At 40.9% G+C, this 26,271-nt stretch overlaps 2 protein-coding genes across 5 annotated transcripts in view; one reads left to right on the top strand and one right to left on the bottom strand.

Moving 5' to 3' along the window:
- SCYL3 (SCY1 like pseudokinase 3) overlaps window positions 1-6,793 on the top strand; it is an 18,000-nt gene extending 11,207 nt beyond the window's left edge. The window contains exons 9-14 of the mRNA XM_009645307.2: window positions 1-138; window positions 851-1,038; window positions 1,577-1,748; window positions 3,587-3,730; window positions 4,284-5,020; window positions 6,348-6,793. Coding sequence (XP_009643602.1) covers window positions 1-138; window positions 851-1,038; window positions 1,577-1,748; window positions 3,587-3,730; window positions 4,284-5,020; window positions 6,348-6,410 — 1,442 coding nt within the window. The 3' untranslated portion in view covers window positions 6,411-6,793. The remainder of the gene's footprint in view (window positions 139-850; window positions 1,039-1,576; window positions 1,749-3,586; window positions 3,731-4,283; window positions 5,021-6,347) is intronic.
- Window positions 6,794-7,302: 509 nt separating this feature from the next.
- CUNH1orf112 (chromosome unknown C1orf112 homolog) overlaps window positions 7,303-26,271 on the bottom strand; it is a 28,549-nt gene continuing 9,580 nt past the window's right edge. For 3 of the 4 annotated variants that reach the window (XM_035900807.1, XM_035900805.1, XM_035900804.1), the window contains 22 exons: window positions 24,674-24,762; window positions 23,323-23,427; window positions 22,621-22,761; window positions 21,490-21,652; window positions 21,061-21,145; window positions 20,370-20,508; window positions 19,746-19,826; window positions 18,541-18,605; window positions 16,724-16,872; window positions 15,677-15,785; window positions 14,991-15,177; window positions 13,895-13,977; window positions 13,458-13,509; window positions 13,034-13,123; window positions 12,196-12,381; window positions 11,381-11,503; window positions 10,418-10,513; window positions 9,825-9,938; window positions 9,298-9,402; window positions 8,911-8,991; window positions 8,048-8,161; window positions 7,303-7,807 (listed from right to left, as the gene is read on the bottom strand). In XM_035900807.1, the coding sequence (XP_035756700.1) occupies window positions 7,622-7,807; window positions 8,048-8,161; window positions 8,911-8,991; window positions 9,298-9,402; window positions 9,825-9,938; window positions 10,418-10,513; window positions 11,381-11,503; window positions 12,196-12,381; window positions 13,034-13,123; window positions 13,458-13,509; window positions 13,895-13,977; window positions 14,991-15,177; window positions 15,677-15,785; window positions 16,724-16,872; window positions 18,541-18,605; window positions 19,746-19,826; window positions 20,370-20,508; window positions 21,061-21,145; window positions 21,490-21,652; window positions 22,621-22,761; window positions 23,323-23,427; window positions 24,674-24,739 (2,520 nt within the window). In that variant the 5' untranslated portion in view covers window positions 24,740-24,762 and the 3' untranslated portion in view covers window positions 7,303-7,621. Of the gene's footprint in view, window positions 7,808-8,047; window positions 8,162-8,910; window positions 8,992-9,297; window positions 9,403-9,824; window positions 9,939-10,417; window positions 10,514-11,380; window positions 11,504-12,195; window positions 12,382-13,033; window positions 13,124-13,457; window positions 13,510-13,894; window positions 13,978-14,990; window positions 15,178-15,676; window positions 15,786-16,723; window positions 16,873-18,540; window positions 18,606-19,745; window positions 19,827-20,369; window positions 20,509-21,060; window positions 21,146-21,489; window positions 21,653-22,620; window positions 22,762-23,322; window positions 23,428-24,673; window positions 24,763-25,478; window positions 25,623-26,271 lie in introns of those variants that run through there. The other variant, XM_035900806.1, reaches the window with a different exon arrangement.

The following is a 26,271-nucleotide window of genomic DNA, read 5'->3' as shown; positions in this document are numbered from 1 at the left end:
TCCTGCTCGACAGGGTGACTGGATTGTCAGAGGAGCTGATAGCATCACGGCTGGTGCCTCTTCTACTCAATCAGCTCGTGTTTGCAGAACCTGTAGCTGTCAAGAGTTTTCTTCCTCATCTCCTGGGTCCAAAGAAAGGTGACCTTTAAATAGTTTCTCTCTTCAGAATTATTACTGACAAGTTTGGAATGAATTCAGAGCGGTCGTTCCATTGAATCAAGGGAATAGTGGGGTTTATTTAACCTGAATAAGTAGTGTAACAGGAGATTTGGAAAGGGTGGTTATGTGTGCTTCCCCATTTGCAGTACTTCCCAGTGCTCTGATGATGCTGGGGAGAGAATTAGGAATTGCCTGGGCTCTTTCCCAGGTTTACGTGTCACCCAACTGCCCACCCCAGGCTTTCTCAGTGGCTCACTGCATATCTCTCTTCTCACCTCTCCCCTACCGTCCCTGCCCTTTTTTCTTCTGCCACTGCGCTTGTTCTCCTCTGTTCAGCATGTTTTGCTGGATCCCCAGCTATCTCTGTCCCCACTGTTTGCCTCCCCTCTCTTACTGAAGTTTTCCCTAAATAGCTACTGATGTTTTGGCCAAGCAATACCTGTGTGGTGATTGTCCGACCTTCAGTGTTCAGAGCTGTTGCCATTGAGCAATGGATGCTGGCACTGCTGCCTCTCCTCCCTCCCATCTCTGACATCCCAGCAAGCTGTGTTGGCAGCTGACAAAGAATCAGAGCTGGCAGTGGGGTGACACTGTAGATCTCAGCTGTGATGGTTTCTCAGTGAGTAGCTTTTGGGTGAGCTGTCTCTTGTTGTTGAAGCAGCCTTTTCCCATCTTTGCCTCTCTTCCGTAGAGCAAATTGGAGAAAGCCAGACCAGCTGCCTCCTGTCGCCGGCCTTGTTCCAGACGCACGTCATTCCTGTGCTGCTGAAGCTATTTGAGGTTCATGAGGAGCACGTTCGAATGGTGTTGCTGTCTCACATCCATGCCTACGCAGAACTGTTCTCTCGGGAGGAGTTGAAAAACATCATATTGCCACAGGTTAAGGACAGCAAAACAATATGTGGTTTATCCTAGAATATGGGATTTCTATTGCTTGGGTTGGTTCTTAGCTTCATGTTAGGGTGTCATAGTCCTCTGACAGTTTGCAACCTCCTTTCTATGCAAGCCCTAACCCTTACACCCCATCCTGATCTGTTAAATCCGATGCCCTCCGTCACACACACCGCTTGTGCCAATACCTGTCAGCCTTGACTGGCAGCCTCACAAAAAGAGACTCTGTTTCTGTTTCACACCACAGCTGTCAAGAGCAGAGGAGGAATCAGTCTAAGCCCAGGGTGCTGTGGCATTGCAGTCCAGTTCTTGGCAGGCACAAGGATCAGCCACTGTCTTTAGCTTGTAAAGCAAAGTGGAAGGCTGATTTTATGTTACGGAATAACATAATTACAGTCCAGTATCTACTGAGAGCTGTGGGAAATAGTGGAAATGAAACATGCTGTAAATATAACATTTAAAGGGGGGAAAAAGTGAAGAAGCGGAATTTTCTGTTCTTGGTAATGTTACTGTGTTCTCGGTGTAGGTGCTGCTGGGCCTTCGAGATACCAGCGACTCTATCGTTGCGATAACACTGCACAGCTTGGCAGTTCTCGTCTCCCTGCTTGGACCTGAAGTAGTTGTAGGTGGAGAAAGAACGAAGATTTTCAAAAGCTCTGCACCAAGTTTCATGAAAACTGCTGATGTTTCCCCAGAAGGTAATTGATACGGTCAGAGCGCTTTCGGGATTCTTGCACATTCTGTCCAAGCAATGCAGGCAAAATTTCTTGGGTGATTAATCTTTTGCTGTTGACAGGTTAATTGGAAAAAAAGCTGACTTGCGGTTAAACTTTAATTCTAAATTAGGTGCTGTTTGCAGATACAGAACTGATATAATAAGAGGAGTTATATAAAAGTATTTTAAATGTAGGAAACATATGGAGGGAAAAAAATTGTAAATATCTTTTTCATGTTAAGAATCTCTGTAAGCAAAGGAGATAAAGCGTGTGTGTTTGGAGGAAAAACTACGTTACCCTTCTAAAGGACTTAGGTACTTCCCAGATAGTCCTTTAATATTCCCTCTGTCCTTCATGTTTTTAAAAACAGTAAATCTCATCCTCTTCCCCCAATTTCTATTCATAGATTGGAAAAGGAATACCAACTTCCCTATTTTCTCCGCTCTCAGGAGGCTTTTCAGCTAATCCAAATGAAGACAGTAGTCCCTGCACCTGCTAGATAACTTGGAACCGAGTGTGCTAAGGGAAAGCTTTCCTGGATGTTCAAACTAAGAATGCCTGTAACTGGAGGGAAGAATCGGCATTTGTTCTACTTTAGACACATAGATACCAAATGAAACGCATGATAGAGATCAATTATAAATGTTTTCTTCCCGATTATGTGTGTACTGACAGTTACCACCCTTTATTAAAATCTGTGGATGGCTCACTGCATCATTTTGCTTTACATTATTTGAATAGACTATGGTAAATAAACCCCTTTGGGTTGCATGCTAAAACCAGGTTTACTTTTCAGGATATATTTGAAATTAGACCTGATTTAACTATTGATAAACAACAAGAAAACACCCACCTTTGTCCTCAACAGTGAGTGACAACCTGCAAATAACAGTACTAGAGGCTGAACATGTGAGGCTTAATAAGCAGTTTGCTTAAGCCCCTAAAAGGATGTACCTTTTACCAAGGGCACTGTGGGGAGGGGGTGGGTTCTGCGTGTTACGTGCAGTCCTTTCCAGTGCCACGGGTCTCTGGCTGGGTTGGCAAGCCCTGGCCTAGGCAGGTGCAGCTGGCTGGGAACACAGCTGAGCCAGGTGGCCACTGGGCTAAGCTATGCTCTGCTGGGGTGGCAGCAATGGGGCTGGTGCTGGTGAATCACCACCACCACTGACAATAGACTGCAACTCCCAGAAATGAACTAGAACTTGGTGCATGCCAAGCTGTCATCAGTGGCCCAGGGAAACAAACCTGCCTTGCGCAGCTGTTACTGCCTGCCACCCCACCTCACCTCGGGTGCGATACGAGGGATGCTGTCACACAGCCTTCAGGGTAGAGCCTCTTGTTCCTGTTTTGCTCATGCCCAGGCAAAAAACAGGGTTTGTGGAGTCATGTGAGCTTGCTTATGCTTTGCATTGTTGTGACTATCAGCACTGCGCTGTTGTAGGAGAGGCAGGGAGCAGGGTTTGTGATGCCATGCAGTACAGAAGCTGGGATTTTGGATCCAGCCAGGTGGTAGACAGCATTTGGGTTTTTTTTAAGCATCTGTTCAGATCAAAATCAGTTTGTTCATTGTGTATTTCTTGAAAGAATGTAGCAAAACCTGACCATTTGCAGTTGCCCAAACATCGTATTGGCAAGAGCTGCAGATGGCAGGAACAGAGGAGTATTGTGTTGTATACAGCTGTTGCATTGCTGTGCCAGTCTTCATTCAGTATTGCTCGTCAGTGTTGTAAATAAGAAAGTTGAAACTGCCTGCAGGGTTGGAAGAAAGACTGACAACTGCACCTTGTGGACCTGGTGTCCTTTTTCTTTTAACCCTGCAGACTCTCCCAGTCATGTCATAAGCAATCAGAGAAATCAAACCTCTCGGCCGTTGAAGAACAATTCTTGTGTGTTCCCCATTGCCGGAAATGTACCTGTTAAGAAGTTTTCTGTGCGACAAGACAATCCCCTGGCTTTAAAGACAGGTAAAACTTTGCCCTAGCTCTTCCTTTTTAGAATTCGAGTGTCCCACAAATGAAATGTTGCTGGAAAAGATGTTAATTTTCCCTGTGTGCTGATCTGAAAGAGATACAGTGAATCAAGGAAGGTAACGGTGAAGGAAGGAGAGTGTAACTCTTGACTTCCTAGGGGATAGTTATTTGGGAATCTGATTTCTGTTTCCTTACGGCAGGTTCTCTGCTATGCTTTTTCACCCCTCCTGCAGCTTGGCAGATAGATACACTGGAGTTCTAGGCCAGCTCATTCTCTGATCTCAGAAGCTGACTCACTTTACTTTCATGGCCTTTTTTCAGTCCCCTATTGCTCACCAGCAGTCAGCTTTTATTGCCCCAGGGCTTTGAGATGAATGCCCCTCCTTTGCAAGCAGGAACGTGGCTGTGCTTTCCAAAGCATCTTTCCAGTCAGCATTACCAGCTTATTTCCATGCCAGGTGCTACCTGCAATGTCAAGGTTTAGGCACAACTCTGTCTCTACACGTGCTCTCTTGAAATGAGTGTGTAACACCTTTGTCTTCCACAGGTGAGCAAGACACTCAGTCCCCCCTCAATGGAATTCCTGGAAGCATTAATACGCTAGGGAGCAGCAGGAGCTCTTTGACTACCTCTGAAAAGCCAGCAGAGGAGTGGCCAGACTGGAGTGAGCCAGAGGAGACTGACACTGAGAAAACTGTGAACATTCAAATTCAGCCCCGAGAGCCACGGGGCAGCGCGGGACCTTATTTTGCTGAACACGATGTAGATGAGAAGCCTTGGGATGACTTTGAACCCAGCAGCCCTAGTCCTGAACTGTCCTCAGGAAACTGCCTCACTGTGACACAAGCCGATGCAGTTGAAACGCCGAGGCCTCTGCCAGGTACCCATCAACTGAGCAAAGAATTCAAAAGCCTCAGATTGAGTCCCCCCACAAAGTCTTGCCCCAGGAACAGCTGGAGCAATGACAAGTGGGACCACCAGGAACAACTGGGAGAAACTGTGCTGCCAAAAGCGACCTCTCAGGAAAGGTTGAAGTCTTCATCAGAGTCTGGCCTAGGAGAAGAATTCACAATCAAAGTGAAGAGGAAACCCGTGCAAGACCCTGAGCTGGACTGGTTTGCTGACATGATCCCAGACATTAAACCTTCTTCAGCTATCTTGATTTTACCTGAAGCGAGGACAGAAGCAGTTGTTGCCAGTCACTCTGGTGTAGTATCCAGCAGAGAAGGTGCCTCCCAGAATGTGCTGTTTTCATCCAAATTTGCAGCAGCTGATGTGATTGAGGTAAGAGGCTATAAGCAGTGGGGTTTAAGTAACTGCACACTTGAGAGGACCCTGAAGCATGTACATAGCACACCACCCTGTGGTAGCACCAGCTGGCTCCTTAATGAGATGGTAGATAACCTGAGGAGGTATCAGCAGCATACAACTGCATGGTCGAGTCTTTACCTGTGAACACAAGATGCTGAGCTCTGAACAGTGCATCTTACCAGGCACCAGGTAATTCCAGGGGCTGTTACTGCAGCAGCAAGACAGCTGTGTTAAGAAATAGTGAGGGAACAGACTTAACTCATACGCTGCTAAAGGCACTGACTAAGGCGTTTTAACTCCTGCTTTTAATTTGCGCTGCTGTATCCTGGATGCAGGGACCCTATGCTACCTTAGGGAGGGTCTTGGTTTGTCAGACAGGTCAAACAAGGCTGGATCCTGCCTGTGCACAAAGAGAAGGGGGCTTTCAAGCACAGAGGATGCTCAGGACTCAGCGTTGCTCCTGAGTCTTCTAGGAAAACCTAATAGCATTGTAAAGCTTTTGGGGTGCTTTGTTTTCATGAAAGAATGGCTGAGACATTTCTGCATTTCAGAGAACCAGGGGCATTATAAAACTGCCTTTTTAAGTAAGCAGGTAAATCCCTCTAGCCCCATTACAGAGATGGCTTCTGTTTCCTAGGAGGGGAGGTAGCACTCCCAACGCTGCTGCCTGAACACGTAACTCCGTTAGGATTCTAGGTGTTGATTTCAAGTTGTTTTGCTAATTCATCCTCAAGAGAGCTACCACAGGGGTAGGAGGTGGCAGGGGGATAGGAGCCTTGGATGTAAACTGAAGTTGTTTACAACACTTGGAAATAGGATACTTGATTTTTAAGAAGTGCTGTCGTGGTATCAACCCTATTTGGGGCTCACTGTAGTGCAGTCAGTGCTGTGGAGTAGTAGAAGAGCTCTGTCACTGGATGGGCGAGATCAAACTCAGAGTACAGCAGGACTGCAGCTGTTTCCTAGGGGGTAAAGAAATCACCTAGTTTATAGCATCCTATTCTTAATGGGAAGTGGTTTTGGTACCAATAGGCTGTGCCTTAATTTCAGGAAAAAAATAGAAGAATCTCCCTGTTACTTTGTTCTTTGTCTTTAAGGGGTTTCCTCTCATGGTTAAAGTTCTTTAAGACAGAAAGCTGCAAATACTGGCACTTCATTTTTGGTCTTACGAGGGGCTTTTGGCATTCTGGGTGACTGTCTTGCTCTGCCATGGCAAGCTGCACAGGCTACCACCTGGCTCCTGTGGCTGTGCCAAGTACAGTACACGTGCCTTAATGTTGATAATTTTATGTGATTCTAGGCTGAAGCTGCAGGCTGGGGTGAAGAAGAGGAGTTGAACTGGGAAGACGACACTAACTGGTAATGGGATTTAAAAGACAAAGGCAATTTATGGCGTGTTGGATTCTGTAGGAGAAGTTGCTGCTTCCCCAACACAATGGATAAGTACCTCAGCACTGCTTTTGCGAGAAGGCAGGCACTTGCTGCAGCAGCCAGCAAGATCCCGTGGGGCCTGATCTCTTGCAAATGGATGCTCCTTTCTAGTCCGTGCCAAAACCTGCAGGGGTGAGGCCTGCACTCAAGCAATACGCCCAGCTGCGGTGTGTGCCACTGCTACCGGAAAGAAGAACAGCGTGATAGGTGTGTTGGTGCTGACGTGCTACTGGAGGCCAAGAGTGGTGTAAGCGATTGTTCCAGAACTCATCCCTGCTCTGAAAAACTGATGACAATAAATGAAAGTCACACTGAGTTCCTTGGTTAGTGTGCCTTTTTCTTTCTTTTTCTTCTTTTTTCAGAAAAATAAAGCCCTTAGCTAAAAAGGTAGAAGGAGCCACAGCTAAGAGATGATTTTAAGATGAATGTACATATTTATTTCTGTTTATAGTTCTGTCAGTGGATGGCACAAGAGGTGCTAGAAACCATGCAGTGAAGGACCACTGAACACAAACTGCTTAAGCGCCACATTCTTTCTGCTCTTAACTGCGACCAATAAAGATTATTTTAAAAAGATGACGCTAGCATGGAGTGGGACCAGCAGCAGAGGTATGTTCAGAGAACAGTGTAGAGGCTTAATTTGTTATTCTTGAGTGTATTTTAAAATTGAAATAAAAACACCTACTGCCTGGTCACCTGTACATGACAGGAACAAAGGTAACTGTTACTTTTACAAAGATTCAAACAGCTTAGTATCCAAAATACAATCTCATGGAATGTTTATCATACAAAGGCTTAGAAGACCAAGCTATACATATCCAAAATACAATCTCATGGAATGTTTATCATCATACAAAGGCTTAGAAGACCAAGCTATACGTGGGCGATATACAAAATGACAGCTCAGATGCACAATAGTGTCCGTTAAAATAGATCAGTCCTTCCAGCCAGTTATTATGAAAGACAGGCCAACCTCTCATGCCTTGGTTCATTTTGGAACATTAACCAAGACCCAGCAGTATAGTGGAGCATCACCCTGCATCACAGTTTCTTCTTCTCCAGCAATTGTGGTAAAGGCATCTCTTCCCTCAGAACAGGGAGCTGAGCTGTGTGTGTTACTGCCTCTAAGACCTGCTGTGCACCTTACCGTACGCTGTCTCTGAGGATGGCTATCGCTGTATGTAGAGCCTCCAGTTTCACTGCAAGCCAAGCAGGGGGTGACCCTTTCCCGAGCAGCAGCTTCACAGCCTCCACTGCCCCCTCCATCATGCCTACTGCTGACTTAAACTGCTCCTCAGAGGGTGGGCGACACGCTCTTTTTGCCAGAGGCTGCAGATTTAAGTAAACATGAGACATCATTTATAATGCTCTATGTAAGTGATCAGTCTTCATTCAAACACAAGAAAACCCTTTGATGGCAAAGAGCTTTAAAGAGATTCCCTTGCCTTGTAAAGAGTTCTCTTCTTAGAACACAGAGGGCAGCAAGACCACCTTGAACCTCATTAGATGCTTCCCAGAACTGACAGAAACTGACAACAGAGCCCAGATAGTTTAAAGTAGTACACGTACCTCTCCTGCTGACTCCTGTTCTCCTGCCATTCTCATAAACTGTGCACTGCAGGTAATCCCTTCTTGTTTCATGCGTTCTGTTCGTGCTTCTGTTGTCTCTTCTACTTGCCTCGCCTAGGGAGAAAGCCACAGGAGAGGTAACTAAGGCAAGGTGGCATTACAACCTTTATTTGTATGCCAGAACAAGGGGGAAGGAGGGAGAGATCTTAACATGCAGTTCAGTTGAGTAATTTCCCACAAACTCTCCTGCTCAGAAGACTGAAGTTACCTACAACAACTTTGGTGTAGCATCACTGGCAGCTATCAGTTCCGTTGCCAATATCTGCTTGTCAAGAACTGCTCATCCAGGTCGCCCTGCCTTAGGTTACAGCATGACAACCACCTCCTCTTTCCCGCTGTCTGTATTCTGAATGAATAGACATCTGCTCTTAAGAGAATTTTTTCTAACATGCCAAAAGGACTGAGATGTTTCATACATGTTCATTTAACTTTCAGAAACTGAGCCAAGAGAAACGGGAAGGAAATCACACAAATGGAATGATGAAATCCCTGTCTTTTTAATAGATTCTCTGCTTACAACAGCAACTGTGCAATTTAATCTTTTGTTGTTGTTCAAGAAGGGAAAAGCAAAACATTTAAATCAAAGTTGGGAAGTACTGGAAGAGGAGCGTGCATAGGAATAGCAGTTGTTAATGCTGCTGATTAAAGCAAGTAGAAAAGTTCAACCAGATTCCAGTTAACAGAACAATTTATTTTAAACTTATTTAATTGCCATGTAGATGATGCAGGTATAGACATTGACAGCATATTATGGATGTGTACATCATCAACTAAGAAAGCAGTAAAATGGTTCCACCACATACCTTAGCCAGAAAGGTAACAACTTTGTTCTTAGTTTCTTCAGAATTAAGGCACTGAGGAACAGTATCTTCATGGCTTGTTTCCTGTCAAAAACATTGAGTAAGAGTTGCTTAGTACATTCATATTAACACAGGAATAGACAAAGTAAGAAATGTTTCTGTGACAATCCCTTCCTTGTTGCAAACTATGCTTAATTTTCATTCACTTCCAGCTTCTGAAATCACTTGTAACTGCATTAGCCCTCATTACTTTTGATGTGCAATAGCATCTGTAATACTCCAATACAATCTGGTCAGCGAAGAGCAGCAAACATTTAAGATGGAAGAATTTCTGTACGATAAAAGTTAACAGAGCCAAATGCACAACATCCAGAGTTCTGCTGTGCCTACCTCTGCAAAATGCGTGAATGCCTCCAACGCATGCTGATGAATCAGCCAGGTCTGGTCCGCTAGCAGAGAAGCAAACAAACAGGACAACTGGGGTACAACTTGCCTCTGAAAGAGGAACAAATACCTATCAGTTCCAAAGAGTTAGCTTCCCATTATGATTTACTATTAAAGAATCGCTCTAAGGTCAAGGGACAGGTTTGTGAAACACAAGCGTGCTACTGCCCTGTCTGGCAAAAAAAAACACTGTAAGGGAGGCAACATGTTAGTTTTTCTTGGAGGCTCAAGTGTCAGTCCTTTCTAACTGGTGAGAAGCAACAAGCAGATGAATAAACCAAGTATCTTACGTGCGCTCAGCATGTCTCAATGAAAAATAAAACTGCCATAGACCATTAGTAAGCCTCCAAGATGACTACATCATAGCACTCCTATATGTATTTGATGAACTTGATCCTTTATATTTAAATAAGTAGCATATATTTTCATCAAAAGACTGAAGATTATCTAAATAAAGCCAAAATTATATTTACCTGTGCTTCCTGTGGTATAAACACCTTTCCCATAGAAGAGAGAAAATCCACCATCGCTAGACGAACATGATCTGGGGGATCCAGCTGGAAAAGGGAAGACTGCAGTGCAAATACCTGCAGAAAACAAACCCCAGGAAAGCTCCATGAAACAGACTGCAGGTGGAAACAATTCTGTATCATCTTTAAATCTGAGGACATTGATTTTGGAGAGCTGGACTGAAACCAACAGGAGGTGCACTACAGCTTGAATGCGGTACAACTGGCTAGGATAAAGCTGCAGTGTGCATTTTAGAAAGAAAGAAGCATGCTCTAGAGCATATCCATAGCTCTCAATTATCTTACAGAGTAATGGGATTCTCAAAAGCAACATTAACCAAAGTTCCATATACTTAGTTTAAAGACCAGGAAAGTCATCAAGGAAGAAATAAAATCTGGAACCTCCATGTGTTGAGAAGGCCAGACCATGAAATAACTCATTTGAGATTTCAGTAAATCACAGAGAACTTGGTTTTCATGAAGTAATTTATTCATAAGAAGGTTTTGCTTTGTTTTTTTGGTTGGGTTTCTTTTTTGTTCATTTGGGGTTTTTTTACCTGAGTAATCAGCTGAGCATCTAATGCTTGGATGAAAAATTCCAGAAGGTGAAGTAATAAACACAATGTCTGCTGGAGACATGGCTCATCCAAGACCTTCAACAAATCACAAGATATGTGTAACATTGCATTTTAGCTCATGGAGTAACTACTTAAGAAAGAATTTAAAGTTACAGTAGTGTTCCAAAATTCTTAGCCTAACTCACACTCATTGTGAGCAGCAGCAGAAGATATTAAAGTCACACCAATATTTCTTTGATTTTTATTAATATTTCTTATCCCCCATCTCCTTCCTCCACTCCCTAATATAAGCAGCAAAGGGTTATCTGAAGTATTTCTTTTCACTTATCAGTTGCCACATGTCTTCATAGAACGGCTGAGGTTGGAAGAGACCTCTGAAGGGGCGCATTGTTGGCTCTTCTTCACCCTCACTCCCAAACATTCCTTTTTTATCCAGAGTATGAACCATGACAGTCCTTTTTTCTTCACTGCAATTGCAGACATGAACAGGTATACAGTCGCAAAGGAATCGCCTTGTTCTCAAATATGGGAGGAAGGTTACTAGCTCTATGGGTTTTTGTGTGCTAAGCTACGTACTAATTAAATCACCAACGACTTTTGTTCACATTCTAACATTTTAAACAGGCCAAATTTGTAACTGGTATGAATCAGAATGAGGCATTTCAGACTTCTCATTAAGCAAGCCTGAATCTGACACTGGATAACAGATGGAGTAGCAAGGAGCCATATATGTAACATTCAGGAAATTCACAGTCCGCTTCCCAGAGCGCATGCCTGCCTAATACATAAACCAGCTGACAGCAGATGGGCAGCACAGTTATGCTGTGCTTTACAGAAATGGTCCAATCCAAGTAAAACAGCTTAGTAACAAACATATGATGAAACAGCACAAGCCTCTGAAATGCATCGTGCTTTCACCATTGGAGCAGCAAATTCCCTTACCTGCTTAGCCTGGAGAAAAGTCCAGAACTGACCGAGCACTCCCAAGATAGATGCCTGAAGTTCTGCCTCCAGAGTGTCACCTGCAAAATTGTAGGCAGCCAGCAGGACAGAAAGGGCAGTATTCTAGTAGGAAAAAAAATGTATAAGGTAAGACCAAAAAAAACCCGACACAGAAAATGAAACAAAACCCCAGGCTCATATTAAACATCTAAAATGATACAAGATGGCAAGAAGCCCAGTGTGCTGTGTCAGCGGTACAGTACAGCTAATCCACCAGGCCACCGGCCAATAAAGCTTCCAAAGCGAGGAAACCATCCGTTACTTCTGTGAGCTTCACACGGCGCTGTGGTCATTAGCTGCACTGGCAGGCAAAAGCTGGCAGCAGATACTTCATGTGAAAGTCGCTGGTTTCTCACACTCCTCTCCTTCGCCAAGGAGACCAGTGAGCATCTTTTCACATTTGACGCCACATAAAAACAGACAGGATTTTAAAACTTAAAAATAATTGTATGACATAGTATAAATCAGAAATTCTAAAGAGAGATACACCTGCTCACCCAGAGAGCAAACAACAACTAGAATAACTAATAAACAACATGACCTCCGCTGCCATCACCCTCAGAATAGAGGGTCCTAAGGTGCTATGTACTAGAAGGCAATATTAAAATGAGAATTCCTGCTCATGCATTTGCCAGGCATGGAAAACAGGTGTGCATCACACAGAGAAACAGACTTGAGGTGACAGCAACAGAATCCTTCCAGTTCGGAAATCCAGAGTTCACGTATTTCTACAAAAAGAACTAAGTCTCCTTTACCACAGGTCGGAGCTCTCCCAAAGCACGTCTGCTATTCAGCCATCGCCTGCACTGTGCAAGCCCTGCCACACAGAGCTGACACGCCACTCGTTTCCTAAGCTCAGGATTCAGGGCCTTGAGGGATACGTGCTGCCACACAGCCAAGTTCTCCTCCTCTTCTGGAATAAACTTATGAGCAAATTCTACCTGCAAACAAGAGTTAAGAAGAACTAAACAGACTAGAAGACAATTCGATAACCTGCCAGAAAGCTGAGAACTCAAAATATGCTACTAGCTTGTTTCAGAAATATTACCTGAAAAAAAAGATGTAAACCCTTTTGTTTAAATAAAATCCAAGTTTTTATATAAAATCTGCCACCTCCCTTTTCACATACAGGACATCAGAAAGACTAAGCAACTTCAGCTGCTTGAAGAGATGGCCCTAGCAAGCAGAAGAGCAAGCGTTAGCCTCTCTGAAGTGTACAGAGAGGCACTGACAGGAAAGGATATTGCTTGTCATATCTGATAACGCGAGAGCACTCATGAACACCAGTCACGGTTGCAATGACAGGACATACAGTTTCAGCAAGCCTGGGAGATGTGCTTTTTCTCGTACTTAGTCACAAAAGGACTTCATTGCCACCCAGTAAGGCTGCTCTCAGAAAGGTATACGCACCTTTGTTGTTCTTATTAAAGAGCACATCTGCACAAATTAGGATCCACTGTGACAAAATAACATCAAGTACAGCAAGCGAACACTCAACATCCTGCTATTTCTGAAGAACTGAAAGAAGATATTTTAACACAAGCTACTTACTGAAATCTATTGAAAGACAGAAGGTGCTGGTACTGTACTTGCCTGATGATCTGGAGCCATCAAGAACAGCATACGCCTCAGCAGAACACCCAAGGCAGAGACTTGGTAACAGTCACTGGGCCAAGACTTTATCTGAATTCAGAAAGCAGGGAATGCATCTAATTAAATTAAAAAAAAATCACCACTCGGCAAATTAATTCTGTACAGAATATTCTGAGAGTTATGTGGGATCACAGCAGTAGCACTACATAAAACAATACAGGGCATGTTGGAAATACTAGGCATGTTGCTTTACATTTTCAAAGTACTGTTTTTGCTAATTATTAACCCAATTTGAGGAATTAAAACAACCTCAATTTTGCATTTGGAAAAAGATGAAACTCCTATCTTTAGCCATTTAGAAAGTCTGCCAGTAGAATGAGGATTAAAACTGGTGCTGAATTGCAAACATTGCTGTGCTTCTTACCAAGTGAGCAATCACAACAACGTGGTGAGCGCACAGTTCAGCTGTTCCATACCTGGAACATGAGGGAGAGAGAAGCTTGTGAGTCTGTAATTCCTACTCTTTTACAGACTAAGTACTATAAATCTTGTCTGAGAGATGGCCATTTCCTCTAATATATTTAAACTTGATATGCACAGAAACAAATTTACTTGAGAGAACCATTCCAAAAAACAATTATTAAGTAATAGAAAAGGTATGTTCCCCTTACTTGCATGAATATAAAAATGGCTAAGCCATTTCTGCTCCTAATTTTCAAAATACACTCTATAGCTGAAAAGAATGTAATTCTGGGACAATTTTGTCTTAAAAAAAAAAATCTCACTCAAGGAATAATGTACAACAATGGAACTAACTGGATCCACAGAAATCCTGCTTGACCTGTAATAAAAACACCTTACCGGGCAAGGAAGCACCATGAGTCCATTGCTAGCAGAGATGTGATCATACTAGCACCCAGCACAGCATCCAGCAGAGCATACTCCTGAGGAGAAATACATGTAAATTCACACAGAAACAGATTGCAGACCCACTATTACCTTTACTCCACTAATTAGCATAGAACCCAATACAATTTTCAGCTTATCGAATTTAAAATGTTTTGAGAGCTCATTTTCATAGTCTGTATTCAGCTACACCATCAAGCAAGCAGCTACACCTTTTGCGTACTTTGAATGTACGTGTACATTCATTTCAATGGGCCAAGGATCCTTCACTTTTCAAAGTCTTTCATCATGCGCAACCCTTCTTCGCAAGGCAACTTTAAAAAAAGCCCAAATTTTCATAAAACCAATGCATTGCCAATTTTCTTGCCAGCTTTACTGGCATCTTACTGAAAAAACAAATAAAACCTTTTCCTCTTTTAGAAAGACAACTTTTATGTGAAAGAAAAGTGTAGCATTCAGGAAAAACACCCTAAATTAGGGCTTTAATTTTTATGACTGCTTTTAACTTTATGAAGTTTTACATTTATCTAGAGGTTCTTTTGTCTACATGCAGTAAAAAGTGAGAAACTTTTAAAACATTATGCAACATTAATCAAAGCCCAGAATACTCCTCTGAAGTAGAAAATTTTGCTTATTACTATTTTATGGTATGTTCCTAGCTGGAATCACAATATTATCTACTCTAAATATTAAATGCACTTTATTACTTCACAGTATAGACTAACAAAACCAGGTAAATGTAATACAAGTTGAATACGGCATAAAAGAAAGCACTGAACTTGTTATAACAACTTGACCTCCCCCCCTTCCAAAGAGAACAAAAATTTCCAACCACTGAGGTTCTCAAGAACTTGTATGAAGCTTTACTTGCTCCATTCCCACAAGTGACTATAACTGAACTCCAGTCACGTAACTGTATCATGGCTGCTTTCTACAGAACCACTTCATACCTAAGAATCTCTTCAGATCTACATCATTAGAAAGAACTCATGCTTTTTTAAAGAGTACCTATGCAACAGCTGAAGAGGCGATAAGCAAAAACCAATCTTACCAGCTGAGGAAAGTGTGATGGGAGTGTGGAAGCAATGAAGGAGCACAGGTGGACACAGACATAGTGATACAGGGTGATGGGAACTGCTGGCTGTCCTGTACTGATCACCTCTGGCAAACAAACAGGGAGAGAAAGCTCGCCAGAACACTGCTGGAAACTGGAGAAGAGAGCTGAAAACAAAGACAGGCTGCAAGGGTAAAAAAAAAACCAAACCAGTTGGGTTACAGATATGCAAATCCCAAATGCTGCAAACAACATCTGTACTACAGAATCATTGTCTCTGACCGGAAACAACGGCAATAATTTCAGTGCTTTTACACTAGATTTACCTTCCTGACTACCTTCCTCTTTTACAAATTCAGATGATTATTAGAGGGTCCAGGCATAAAAAATGCAAGATTTGGTGAAGTGCCAATAAATTCTACACACATCTCTCTCCTTATCCTGGAAGTAGTCTAAATACAGTTCCTTTCCTGGAAAAACAAAGACACCTCTGGCTCTGTATCCTTCAATCCTGAAGCACTGAACATCAAATCCTGTTTTTCTCAACCTAAGGATGTAAATCTATAGAGTCTGACAAATTTTGCTATTTGGTTGCAAGGGAAACCCCAGCAACTGAGTCCCTCTGTTTGCCCATAGAGACTAACCACTGTGGTGAAGAATTAGGGCGAAAATCTTTTTAGTACCTGTTTCCTGTGATCCAGAGAGTTTGCACTTCTTCAGGCTGAGAGGACAGCTTGTCCATTATGGTAATCAGGACGAGACACTGAGGCAGCTGCTGCTCAAGCGGGAGACCTGTAGAAGTTTTTTTATAAATATGATGCTAGTTGCCCTGATAAATATAACATGTGCATAAACTGGCTTTTAAGCAAGTGACAAGCGATGAACAACTGGTGAAACATAAGAGCTCCCAGTAAAACAATCAAAAAAATCACTAATATACACAGCTGGAAAACAAAAAAAAAGGAACATTTCGTCGCGAACATTAAGTTTGAAGTGAAAAATAAATGCAATATACTATTTCAGATGAAAGCTAAATAAAATAGTCCAGTTCTGAACTGTCACTGCAACATGCTGCAAAGGAGTTACAACCTGGGTGCCTCATGCTTCCAATCTCCCTGAAAGCACTGGATGCCTCCAACACTGAAAACACAGTTTTCTTTTAAGTGTGTCAGGATAATCACAAGGACAGAGTGCACATGTGGGAGAGAAGACAGACCAGCCTACAGAGAGGAAAGCAGCAACTGATGCTCACACCATATCTCCCAAGTGGTAGCATAGCTGTCTCAGAATTATGACATGTTGGTCAGGGCAGAAATGACAAAAAGCTGAGCATTTTTCAGTTTCAAGGCATTCTACTTTCCACAGAAAATAATTCATTAAGGAAGGATAGCTGTCTTCCCCCACCAACAGAAGAGCAGAAAAATTTCAGCCTACTTTGAAAGTGTGGGACAAATGTGGATTGAAATTGTGCAAACCAGCAGAATTTATAGGATTTCTGTTAACCAGATTAATATTGAAGTTACTGTGAATACTTTGGAAAAGATGCATTCAACAGCAACATGAGCTATCTGTTACAAAAGTCATCTGAGTTAACACGCAACTGGCTATACCACAGTACTTACAAAAGAATTAGAGGCAAGCAAACCAGTACAGAATACTGCTCGTGGTCCTGAAAGTCAAAATATCAATCCTGGTCCCTTAGAGATGCTTACATAGTATTTTAAACCCACCTAACTTATCACTTAACACTTGCTCCATAAAAGGGCGAAAGGGAAGAAGCTGGTTGAGGAAAGGCTCCAGAGCCACAAGAAAAACCCGGGATATTTCATCCTGATGAACTTCCGAGATCTCTGGAGCATAAAGACTGGGAGGAAATTTGCTGAGAGGGGAAGAAAAAAAAAAAAAAAAAAAAAAAAGTTAAATATTCTCAGTAGCATTTTCAGTAATATTACTTTTCAAAAGAACTTAAAAAAAGGCAATTTCATGATTTCTTTCTTATTGTGAAATAAAAAAAAGAAAAGGCTCCCCATTTTCGAATATCTATTATAGCTTGAGAGTTACAACTCTATATTCAGCCTTTAAACCAAGCATCACAATCCAATATTTTACTGAACGTTGAAAGAAAACCTGATAAGCTCATGGAAAATACCTAACATATATAAGAAGAAATACACTGAATCATAAAAAAAGTCAAGAAAACACCTGTAGACACAACCTGACAGTCATCAATGTGACAGCGCTGATTTAGCACATGACACTAATAAAAGGGTACCACAATTTCTTTGAAGAGGGAAAAAAAAAAAACCTGGGCAATAAAAGAAAAAAAGAAGTGATATGAGAATAAAGCAAAAGAGATCATGAAATGAAAACCTTCTCTTGCAGCTTATAAAGTGACTGTAAAAATGCTACCTTCCTACTGAAAAACCCTGTTCAGTTTTGCTGAGTGAATAAAAGTTTACAACCTTCCACCTGAGAAAGATCTACAAGGTAAATAAAGTTAGAAAATGAAGCTCATAAAAAAATATCGACCCGACCTTGCAGTGAAACATGCAGTGAACTCATGCGTGTATCTCACCACAGAACCTGGTTTTAATTCCAAAAGAATGACTGAAATCAGCCCTCTATTATAAAGTCCACTTTCCCCTATTCTTCCCCATCACCGCAGCAAATAGAATAATAATTTTGAAAGAAAAATAAGCCGCTTGCAGTCTGCTATGCTTTATGAGCATAATACTAAAAAAGCATTTGCTTCCAGGAGAACCAGTCAGTCCTGTTGTGAGATTTCACAAGATTATAAACACAACAGTAAAGCTATGAAAAATTTCCAGATACTCTGTTTCTGATCCTCTCTCCCTTCAGGACAAATGTTTCCATACTTCGTCTTGAAGTTGAAACAGTGTGTCAAATTGTTGCTGCAGACACCTGCATTTAGTCTTGTGTTTTTTCTTCCACTAGAATTTGAGACGGAAAAAAAAGAGTAGCGTGGCTGTTTCGTTACATATGAAACAGAAAGGAATTATGATTACTAGAGAATGGGAATTCTGAATTGCCTTGAATTTGCATGATTTGACTAACATCATGCTACCATTTGTTTCAAAGCGGAAGGTACACTGCTGGCTTGCTCTGTTTTAGCTCTGCCTAACTGCTTCACTGTGAGGTGACCGAAGGGTGAATCCTACCCTCAGGAATTTTGACTTTAGGAACAAGAATTTTCAAATGAAATTGCGTCCAGGACAATCAATCTGCATATTCTGCACGTAACCTGTTAAGAAATGTTGACATAATCAATTGCAGCAAAGTTAGTGGCTTGTCAATACCAAGCACGCAGAGTGCTGATCAAGAATGGGTTTAAGGTAACCTGTACCATGCAAAAATTTACAATTTCTTAAAAACATTTTTTTTTTAGATCTCTGTACATGAAAAAAGAAAGGAACAACTCTGGAATGAGATCTGTATTTTTATATCTCAAAAACCTACAACTTTAAGAATATAATATGAAGATGTTATTAAGATACCATCAATTATCACTTATTTGTACTTCACTTACCTGTATATCTGAAGAAAGAGCTGATGTAACTGAGAGCACGAATCAGAGAAGAAGGAAAGAAATTCCTGCAAAAGCCATTAATTGTGAATGGTACTTTTAACATAAAATACATGATCAAATACACTTTCTGTTCTGCTGTATTGATGTGTAAAGTACTATACTGCAAAAATTGGTTAAGTTCCAACAATCCACAGCACAAGGCAAGTGCAAAGCAAACAATAAACAAAGTATTCCTAATATTTAATTAACCTACATGTATATATTGTAGGTAAAACAACTACATTTATAGGCTTATTTAAAAAAAATGAGTAAGTACAGTTGTAACAGCCATAGAGAGCTGCAAAAACCTGAAGTGCTCTCATACATCTGTAAGGCTGTTTTATCCTGTCACAATGCTATTTACTCTGTGCAAAAAAAAAAAAAAAATTAGTACCCTTACAGTCTTTAGCACACGTCCGTGTACCTATCATCTCCAACAAGCTACCAGTCTTCCATCCCATGGGGACTTTTCCTTTTTCCTTATTCCTAGTAGGCATATCTTTTAAAAATGCTATTTACTCTGTGCAAAAAAAAAAAAAAAAAAAAAAAAATCACTCCCCTGCTTTTACCCCATAGGACAAAACAGATGCAGAATGCACCATCATTGCTGTTCATAGAGAGCAAAATTTTTTCACATGCATTCTTAAAATGGGTAGATTCACAGCATGTCTTCTAAGAAAAATAAAGCACAGCAACAAAGTGAAAGGGCCAGGAAAAGAGCAGGAAGTTAGTGTCAGAGCGAGTAACAGTACGCTGGCATTTCTTCTTATTAATGGCACATTGTTTTCAATTGTTGAAATGAGCAACAATTCTGAAAACTTAGCGAGAGCTTTAATCTGCCTAATTCTTCCAGATAAAGCTACTGTTGCATTGCCTCAAGGCTGCCTGTAAGGCCTGGCTACCTACTACCAACTCCTCAGTAACATTGCTTGTAACAGCTTATTATTCTTGTTTGGTTCTCTGTTAAATCACAGCAGTAATCCTGCTTAGGCTTGTGAGTATATACAGGCGGAAGAACTACAAGCAGGTTATGCACAGATGTTAATTATACCACCCATATGGTATAGTTATAAATTGTTAAGATGTTATGCAGTACAAAATTATCCCATTTGCAGACCAGAGGCTTAAATTTAATACTAACATAAAACTCAAGTATCAAAACCTACCTTGGTGTAGTGTACAAGGGAATTAGCAAAGAACCTGCACAGTTTGACTGTCTTCTGGAACAGCCTGAGGTCAGTGCCCTCCTATCCAAAAAAAGCAATTCAAAAACTTAATATACAGAGTAATACAATAAAAAAGAAAGTTAGATTGCTAACAACATTCAAAACCTATTTCAAACTTGATTCTCTCCAGACTCTGCAGCTATGGGGGAAATACTTTAGAAATTTTCAGTATGCCTAATCTTCAGTATGCCTCAACGCTTTTATAGCAATATTCAGAATTGAAATGTTATCTTTTGATTGACCTTGGGATATCGTCAGTTTAGAAAATAAAAAAAATTCCCACAGAGTATGGTGGAAACTTATTTTAAGCACCTCACTAAAACATCCCCAATCTAAACAAAGTTATGGGCCTCATTTTCACGTGGTTTCAAAAGAACACGGTATTCTGCGTACCACATGAAGTAAAAAAAAAAAAAAAAAAAAAAAAAAAACCAAACCAAAAACACCAAAACAAAACCCAAAAAAGCCCAAAATACCAAACCCAAATCTCTCCAAGCAATAATACAGCACAAATAATTTATCCTCCTCAAGTTCAAGGGCAGCTTTGGGAGCTTTTAAGTTCACCTGTATCTCTGACATCTTCATTTGCTCAGCCAGTTGCAAGCAGGAGTGAAAAGAAAAAAGAGTGTCCTTGCAGAGGCCACTGAGGATGTCACTGTGCTTCAGATGGCACTGCAGCAGAGAATGGTGCTTCAGGCTTTGCCTAACAGATAGGAACATAATCAGGTGTTTAATTGTCCAAAATGATCATGCAATGAGTTCGTACAAATCCAAATAACTAATTCTTCTATTTAGGCTAATTTGTGCAATATCTGCGTACAGTGAAACCAGAAATTCAGAGAGAACAACCCTCTTCATAGCCGTAACTGAAACACAGAGGAGAGGCAGGATGAAAGCGAAAGACAGCACAGCTCAAGCCAAAAGCACCTACAAAACTGCAGGTCAGACTTCTTAGGATTATTTATTCAGACAAGGGTGTTTCAAATTTTGTTCTGTATAGTAATGCAAAAAGTCAAGGTTCTATTACTTTTTCACATACGATTCCTAACTGTCTTCACTGACAGTGCCTTTAATATTACTTACTAGCTACATTTTAAAATAAATTTCTAAATTTTCTTACTAGCTAAATAGCTAAACTGAATTTTCTAATTTCAATTTTATTTGAAACTCTGAATATAAAGCTATTGAAACACTGGTTATTTAAAATTATAGTCTGTTTATATTACAATAAAACTCCAAAAGTTCAATGACATACTTGATTATGAACTTCCAAGTATTGGCATGAAGAGCATGGTCCATATTGGAAATAACAAAGCATATCTCCAGCACAGTGTGGATTACTAAGGAGAAAATAATAACAGCAACCACCAAGTTAAATCAGATTCATGAGTTTACAGCTATGCTTCTCTCCTAGGAAAACCTCAGCAACCACAAGCACTAAGAAAATACCACCACATTGACACCGAATCAGGAAAATGGCTCAGCGCCTAGGTGCTGCCCCTTTCCTACAAAACTACACAATGTGCCCCATCCCACACAGAAAGTTTCAGGAGAAAAATGGAAATATTTCAAGCTTCAAAATGCTGCTTTCTGAAAGACTGGTCAGGACCCCATTTTAAAAATTCAGACATACTCTCTATAGAAAAAAAGGCTGAGTAAGCCTAAAAGTTAGACCCACTTATACCTGACACCATATCTGTGATGTTATCTTCAGTAGAAGCAGAGCCCATGGAAATCACATCAAGTAGTTCCATCAGCTGCTTCTGAAGAGAGTAAGTTTCCTTGAACATAGCTTGTAGGAGGTCAGAAATCAAGTGCAGATGCCCACAGTACACCGATTCACTGTCCTGTAGGAAACAGGGAAAAAGAGGTTTAAAAAATAAAACATCAGGAATCACAGCCTGATTTTTCACACACTGAAACCACAGAGCTTTGTCATACATTTCACTAGGAAAAAGAACAAGGCATATGCGTACCTACTTTCAGCTCAATACGCAGCCATCTATAGCTTCTGTTACCAACCCCTGTTCACTAAACATAAAATGCTATTCACCTGCAGCCTCATCAACAACTAATGAAGTCTGCCTGGTTCTAGTGAGTTTAGTGGGCTTTGAATTAGGCCTTGATGCATGAACCTGAGATTGTATTTCTGAACAGAACAGTACAAGGTTAGCAACAAAAGAAATAGCAGTCCATGTATTTCCCAATACTTTCAAATCAGAATTGTTAAATAAAGGTACGGCACTTGAGTTCAAGCCCTGACATGGAAAACGGCTGAAAATGAAGGTCAGCCAAAAGCTGTTCATGTCCTTATGATCACCTTGTTTTATTTTCACTGCTATAGAGGGAATTAGTGTTGCATCTGGAAATGCAGCTCTGAAACGGGTATACGTTACTCATCGTAACCAATGTAAAGACCCTATCACAACTTTCAATCTGATTTGGAACTTGCATAGAAATAAGGTAAGCGGCACCATTTTGGCAACCATCTGTAGCTCTCAAAATATTACAGCTATCAGAAGTGCACAGATGCCAGAGAGCCTACATTCGTAAGCAAAATGTTCAACTGACATTGATGCAAAATATGAAAACAGCACAGTCTGGGTCTCTCACTAGCAGGTCAGATTTGCTGGACAGAGAGCTGAAAAATCATCCTTCTCCTCAGTGCGCTAAGTACATTCTGTAAACTATTTAACAACTAAATTTAAATTAAAACAATAATAAACTGACAACAATATTATTTCAAAATAGGATCTTCTTACGAAGTGTTTCCTAAAAGCCAAAGAATATTTTTCTCCTCCTAACACAGACCCACCTTGCAGTGTGTAAACGTGTTCTTTATTACATAAAGAACTGAGGATGGAAGGGTGCGGATACTCTCCAGAGGCACACACTCTTGCAGCGTGCAGACGTATCGTACACAACCGGTCAGAGTTTCCAACAGTTGCACCATAGTCTTAAGCAAGAATAAACAACAGCAATCAATGTTTTTCACTCCTGCAATAATTTCAAAAGCATCTTTTCGTAGCTGAACTGCACCTAGATTTTTATGGCATTTAAGCTTCACTATTTGCATAAATAAGTAGTTTCTTAAAGATGAGTGAAGCTCCACAAAATAATATCAAGCAATTCCAGACCTTTTCTCCGATAACATATACTCTTTGAAAAGTTTCATATTTCTTTTGACTACTGTTTTCAATTTACAAAAAATTTTAAAACTCCGAATTAAGTGACTGTATTAAATAGGTGCCAGATTCACTCTTTAACTATGGAGAATCATGTTCCATTTGAGTTAGAGAATTTGAGATTATTTTAAATTCGGATTAGCATCACACACTAAACATAATCAAATAATTCACAAAATTTTAATTGAGCTTCAACTGCAAAGGAAGTTCAAATTACACTTTAACCAGCTGGTTAGTAGCTAACGGAGACATTCTAAAACCTTCTTAATTTTTTAGGTAAAATCAAAGAATAATATAAGCGTTCCTTTGACAGCTTATTTCTTGGGACTTGCCTGTAAAAGATTCCTTACAGTACTGCATAACTCAGTGTTCTGGCTGGTTAATCCTTTGGCCTCACTGGATAATTCATACATCAAGTTATCAAATAACTGTAGAGTCTGTCAGAACAAAACAAAACTTAAATATTTTATTTTTAAAATGTACACACACTAATAGTAACACCATTCTGTATCTGCTTGCTTCCTTGGCATGGAGTCCTGGGCCACTGAGATAACTCACAGGAGAAGGTAACACACTGTAGCATTTGACTCGTAAAGCAATGACATACCAAGAAGCAAAATCCTTCTTATGGTTTTCCCAGATTACTAGACAGAAGCTATATTAGCTGTTACTTTTTATAAAATCTGTTAGTAAAGCAAGCTTCCTAGCTAATTCACTTGAAATATATAACTCATTCCACCAAAGATTTTTTACTTAGTTAAAACAGCACCACTTTAAAAGGATTTTCATTTTGTCTCAGAAAAATTGGGGTTTTTTGTTGAGAATGATCATTAACAGTTTGAATACATACAGAAATATAAGTCTATGACCTACAAACTACAATTTCTACTTTGGTTGAAGTCCTTGGATATTTTATGAGTGTTACTGCTGAGACTGCAAAGACAGCGAGCAGCTTCCAGGCATGTGCAAGAGGATACGACATAAACTGGTATGCTAGAGTAATCCTTGTTCAGGATATGCCTCTTATGAGCCATTTTTCTTGTAATCTCTAAAATTTGCTACAGAACATAAAATAGGGTAAATGGAAATCACGTGGCCATTTTTACAGGCTTCTTAAAATATACAAGCTGAGGCCTGAAACTTAAATCAGTAATTCGGCACTGCTTTACATCAGTTAAAATGTAGGCGTTGAAGAATTTTAATACAACTACAGCACAAAATCCTCCACCCTTTAATCCAAAAAGAAAACATATGTTAGGCCAGTATGGTCTAAAAGTTTAGTCACTGTATTATTCACAAATATCACGATGTTTATTCATGATGTGTTGGGTTCTTCAGTTTGTTTGTCCTGAGAGGCTACCTCACATAAAAATTCTGCACCTTGGTCATTGTACAAAAAGCCCAATCTTCTCAAAAAGAAATAAAACCCAATTTTGTTACTGAATATAGAAAGCAGAACATCATATGTTTGATCCTCTCCCCACTGTAAAGAATGGTAACAGTCACAGAAACAATCCAACAACACAAAATCGCTAAACTTTTAAAGGGCAAAATGTTAATTTCAAGTTTTGTATCCAAAGCAATAATTACATCATGAGACCTCAAAAAAGAATCACTGCATTCTAAGCAGGTTTTTAGCACTGGACTGACTGAAAATTCCACACTTAATTGAAGCTGTCATACCTTAGGTAATACTTTTGAGAAAAAAGTTTGTTCCAAATCTGCAAGGCTGATATGGGGCAAAAACATTTCAATCAGGATCCTCAAAACACCTGCAAAGCAAAACATTTGTAAAATCTTACAGAAAAACAAAATGTGATTATCAGAAATATGAAGTAACCTTCCATATGAAACAAAGAACTGCATCAAGCAGAAACAGATCAGATCTTTCATTCTGAGGGGCAACATAAAATTTGCCACATTTGCATTATCTGAAAAATCAAGTAACAGTAACAGCTCCAACATGCATAAACCCATCAATAACAGCATCACACATGACTACGCTTAGTTGAAGGCTGAGCACAATTGTTTTCCCATGGAACGAGAATTCTCCATATTCCAAACTGCAAATAGTTGCACATTTAACATGCTGGTTGGCACTAATAAACATCAGTGAATGTTAGCAAGACTCCTAAACGGTTACATATCAGCCTCATTTTCTTATCGCTATGAGGTATTAGCAGAGTTTTGCCTCCTGTAAGATAATGGCCAAAAAGACAATAAAATACAAGAAGAACAGCACTGTTCTTTCAAGTATCTAAAAGCAGTGGGATAGAAAAAGCAGCCTTACAGGCATAGCTTCTTTATGGGCTTTTAGAATGCTTATTCAACATGTAATTCATGTAACATGCAAGGCCCAGCAGGATTGCTGAAGACTGTGAAAGTCAGTAGTTATAGCAGAAGTATCTCTAAGTAGTGCCAAATTTTATAACGCAATTGCAGTACAACGACCCTTAGGAAGAAGAGGCAATTCTTGGTCACTACTTACGAATGTGCTCAGTCCAGTCTTCAGACTCTTGATACATAGAGTAAAAGCGTTAAAGAAATTCAAACTCATTCTGCTGTATAGGTTATTTCTAAAGCACCTGCAGAAGTCACAGCAACTTCTGCCACAGTGTCCCACATACACTTCATCCATCGTACGGAATTGGCAGGGGTGCTCCATAACCAACACAGGCAGATACACCTCAGCACCCGCACGATTTCTACAGTGTATTGGAGAATAAGTCTTCTGTATTTTTGTGTCTGTTTGGGTTTTGGTGGGGGGTTTTTTGGAGGAGGGGAGAGGGGGGCGGCTGGGGGAGTTATCCACAGTGCTAAATGAACCACACGCTATTTTCTACCGTGAATCTTTCACTTCAGTGAAGGGCTGTACTCATTTCCAGTGAAATACCCAGCTTTTCTGTCCTGGGTCAGCCCCTTGCATAGGTCGCACCACTTCCGCCCCCCCCTCCCGCATTTATTTACTTGAACTGCGCGAGGCTGAAGGAGGCATCCCCACACACCCACCCCGCCATTTCGGGGTGCTCCCCCCACAGCCACACAACAACCAAACCACCCCTCCCGGGAAGGATATAAGGAGCCGGGGAAAGACGACGGGCAACTCCCGGCGACACAGATCCCAATCCCAACCTCCCAGCTCTTGCAGGAGCAGCTCAGGATCTGCTTGGGACATGGCGCCAACTCCCCCTCACCTCAGAGCTGGGGCAGCGGCGGGAAAAAATTACCTCCCCTATCCCAGCAGCCTCTGCGCCCGCGGCGAAAAAGGGGGCGGGGCGGCT

Source organism: Egretta garzetta, unplaced genomic scaffold (assembly GCF_000687185.1).
Source record: "Egretta garzetta isolate BGI_Z169 unplaced genomic scaffold, ASM68718v1 scaffold598, whole genome shotgun sequence".
NCBI classification, from domain to species: domain Eukaryota; kingdom Metazoa; phylum Chordata; class Aves; order Pelecaniformes; family Ardeidae; genus Egretta; species Egretta garzetta.
This window is presented reverse-complemented; position numbering and strand designations above follow the sequence as displayed.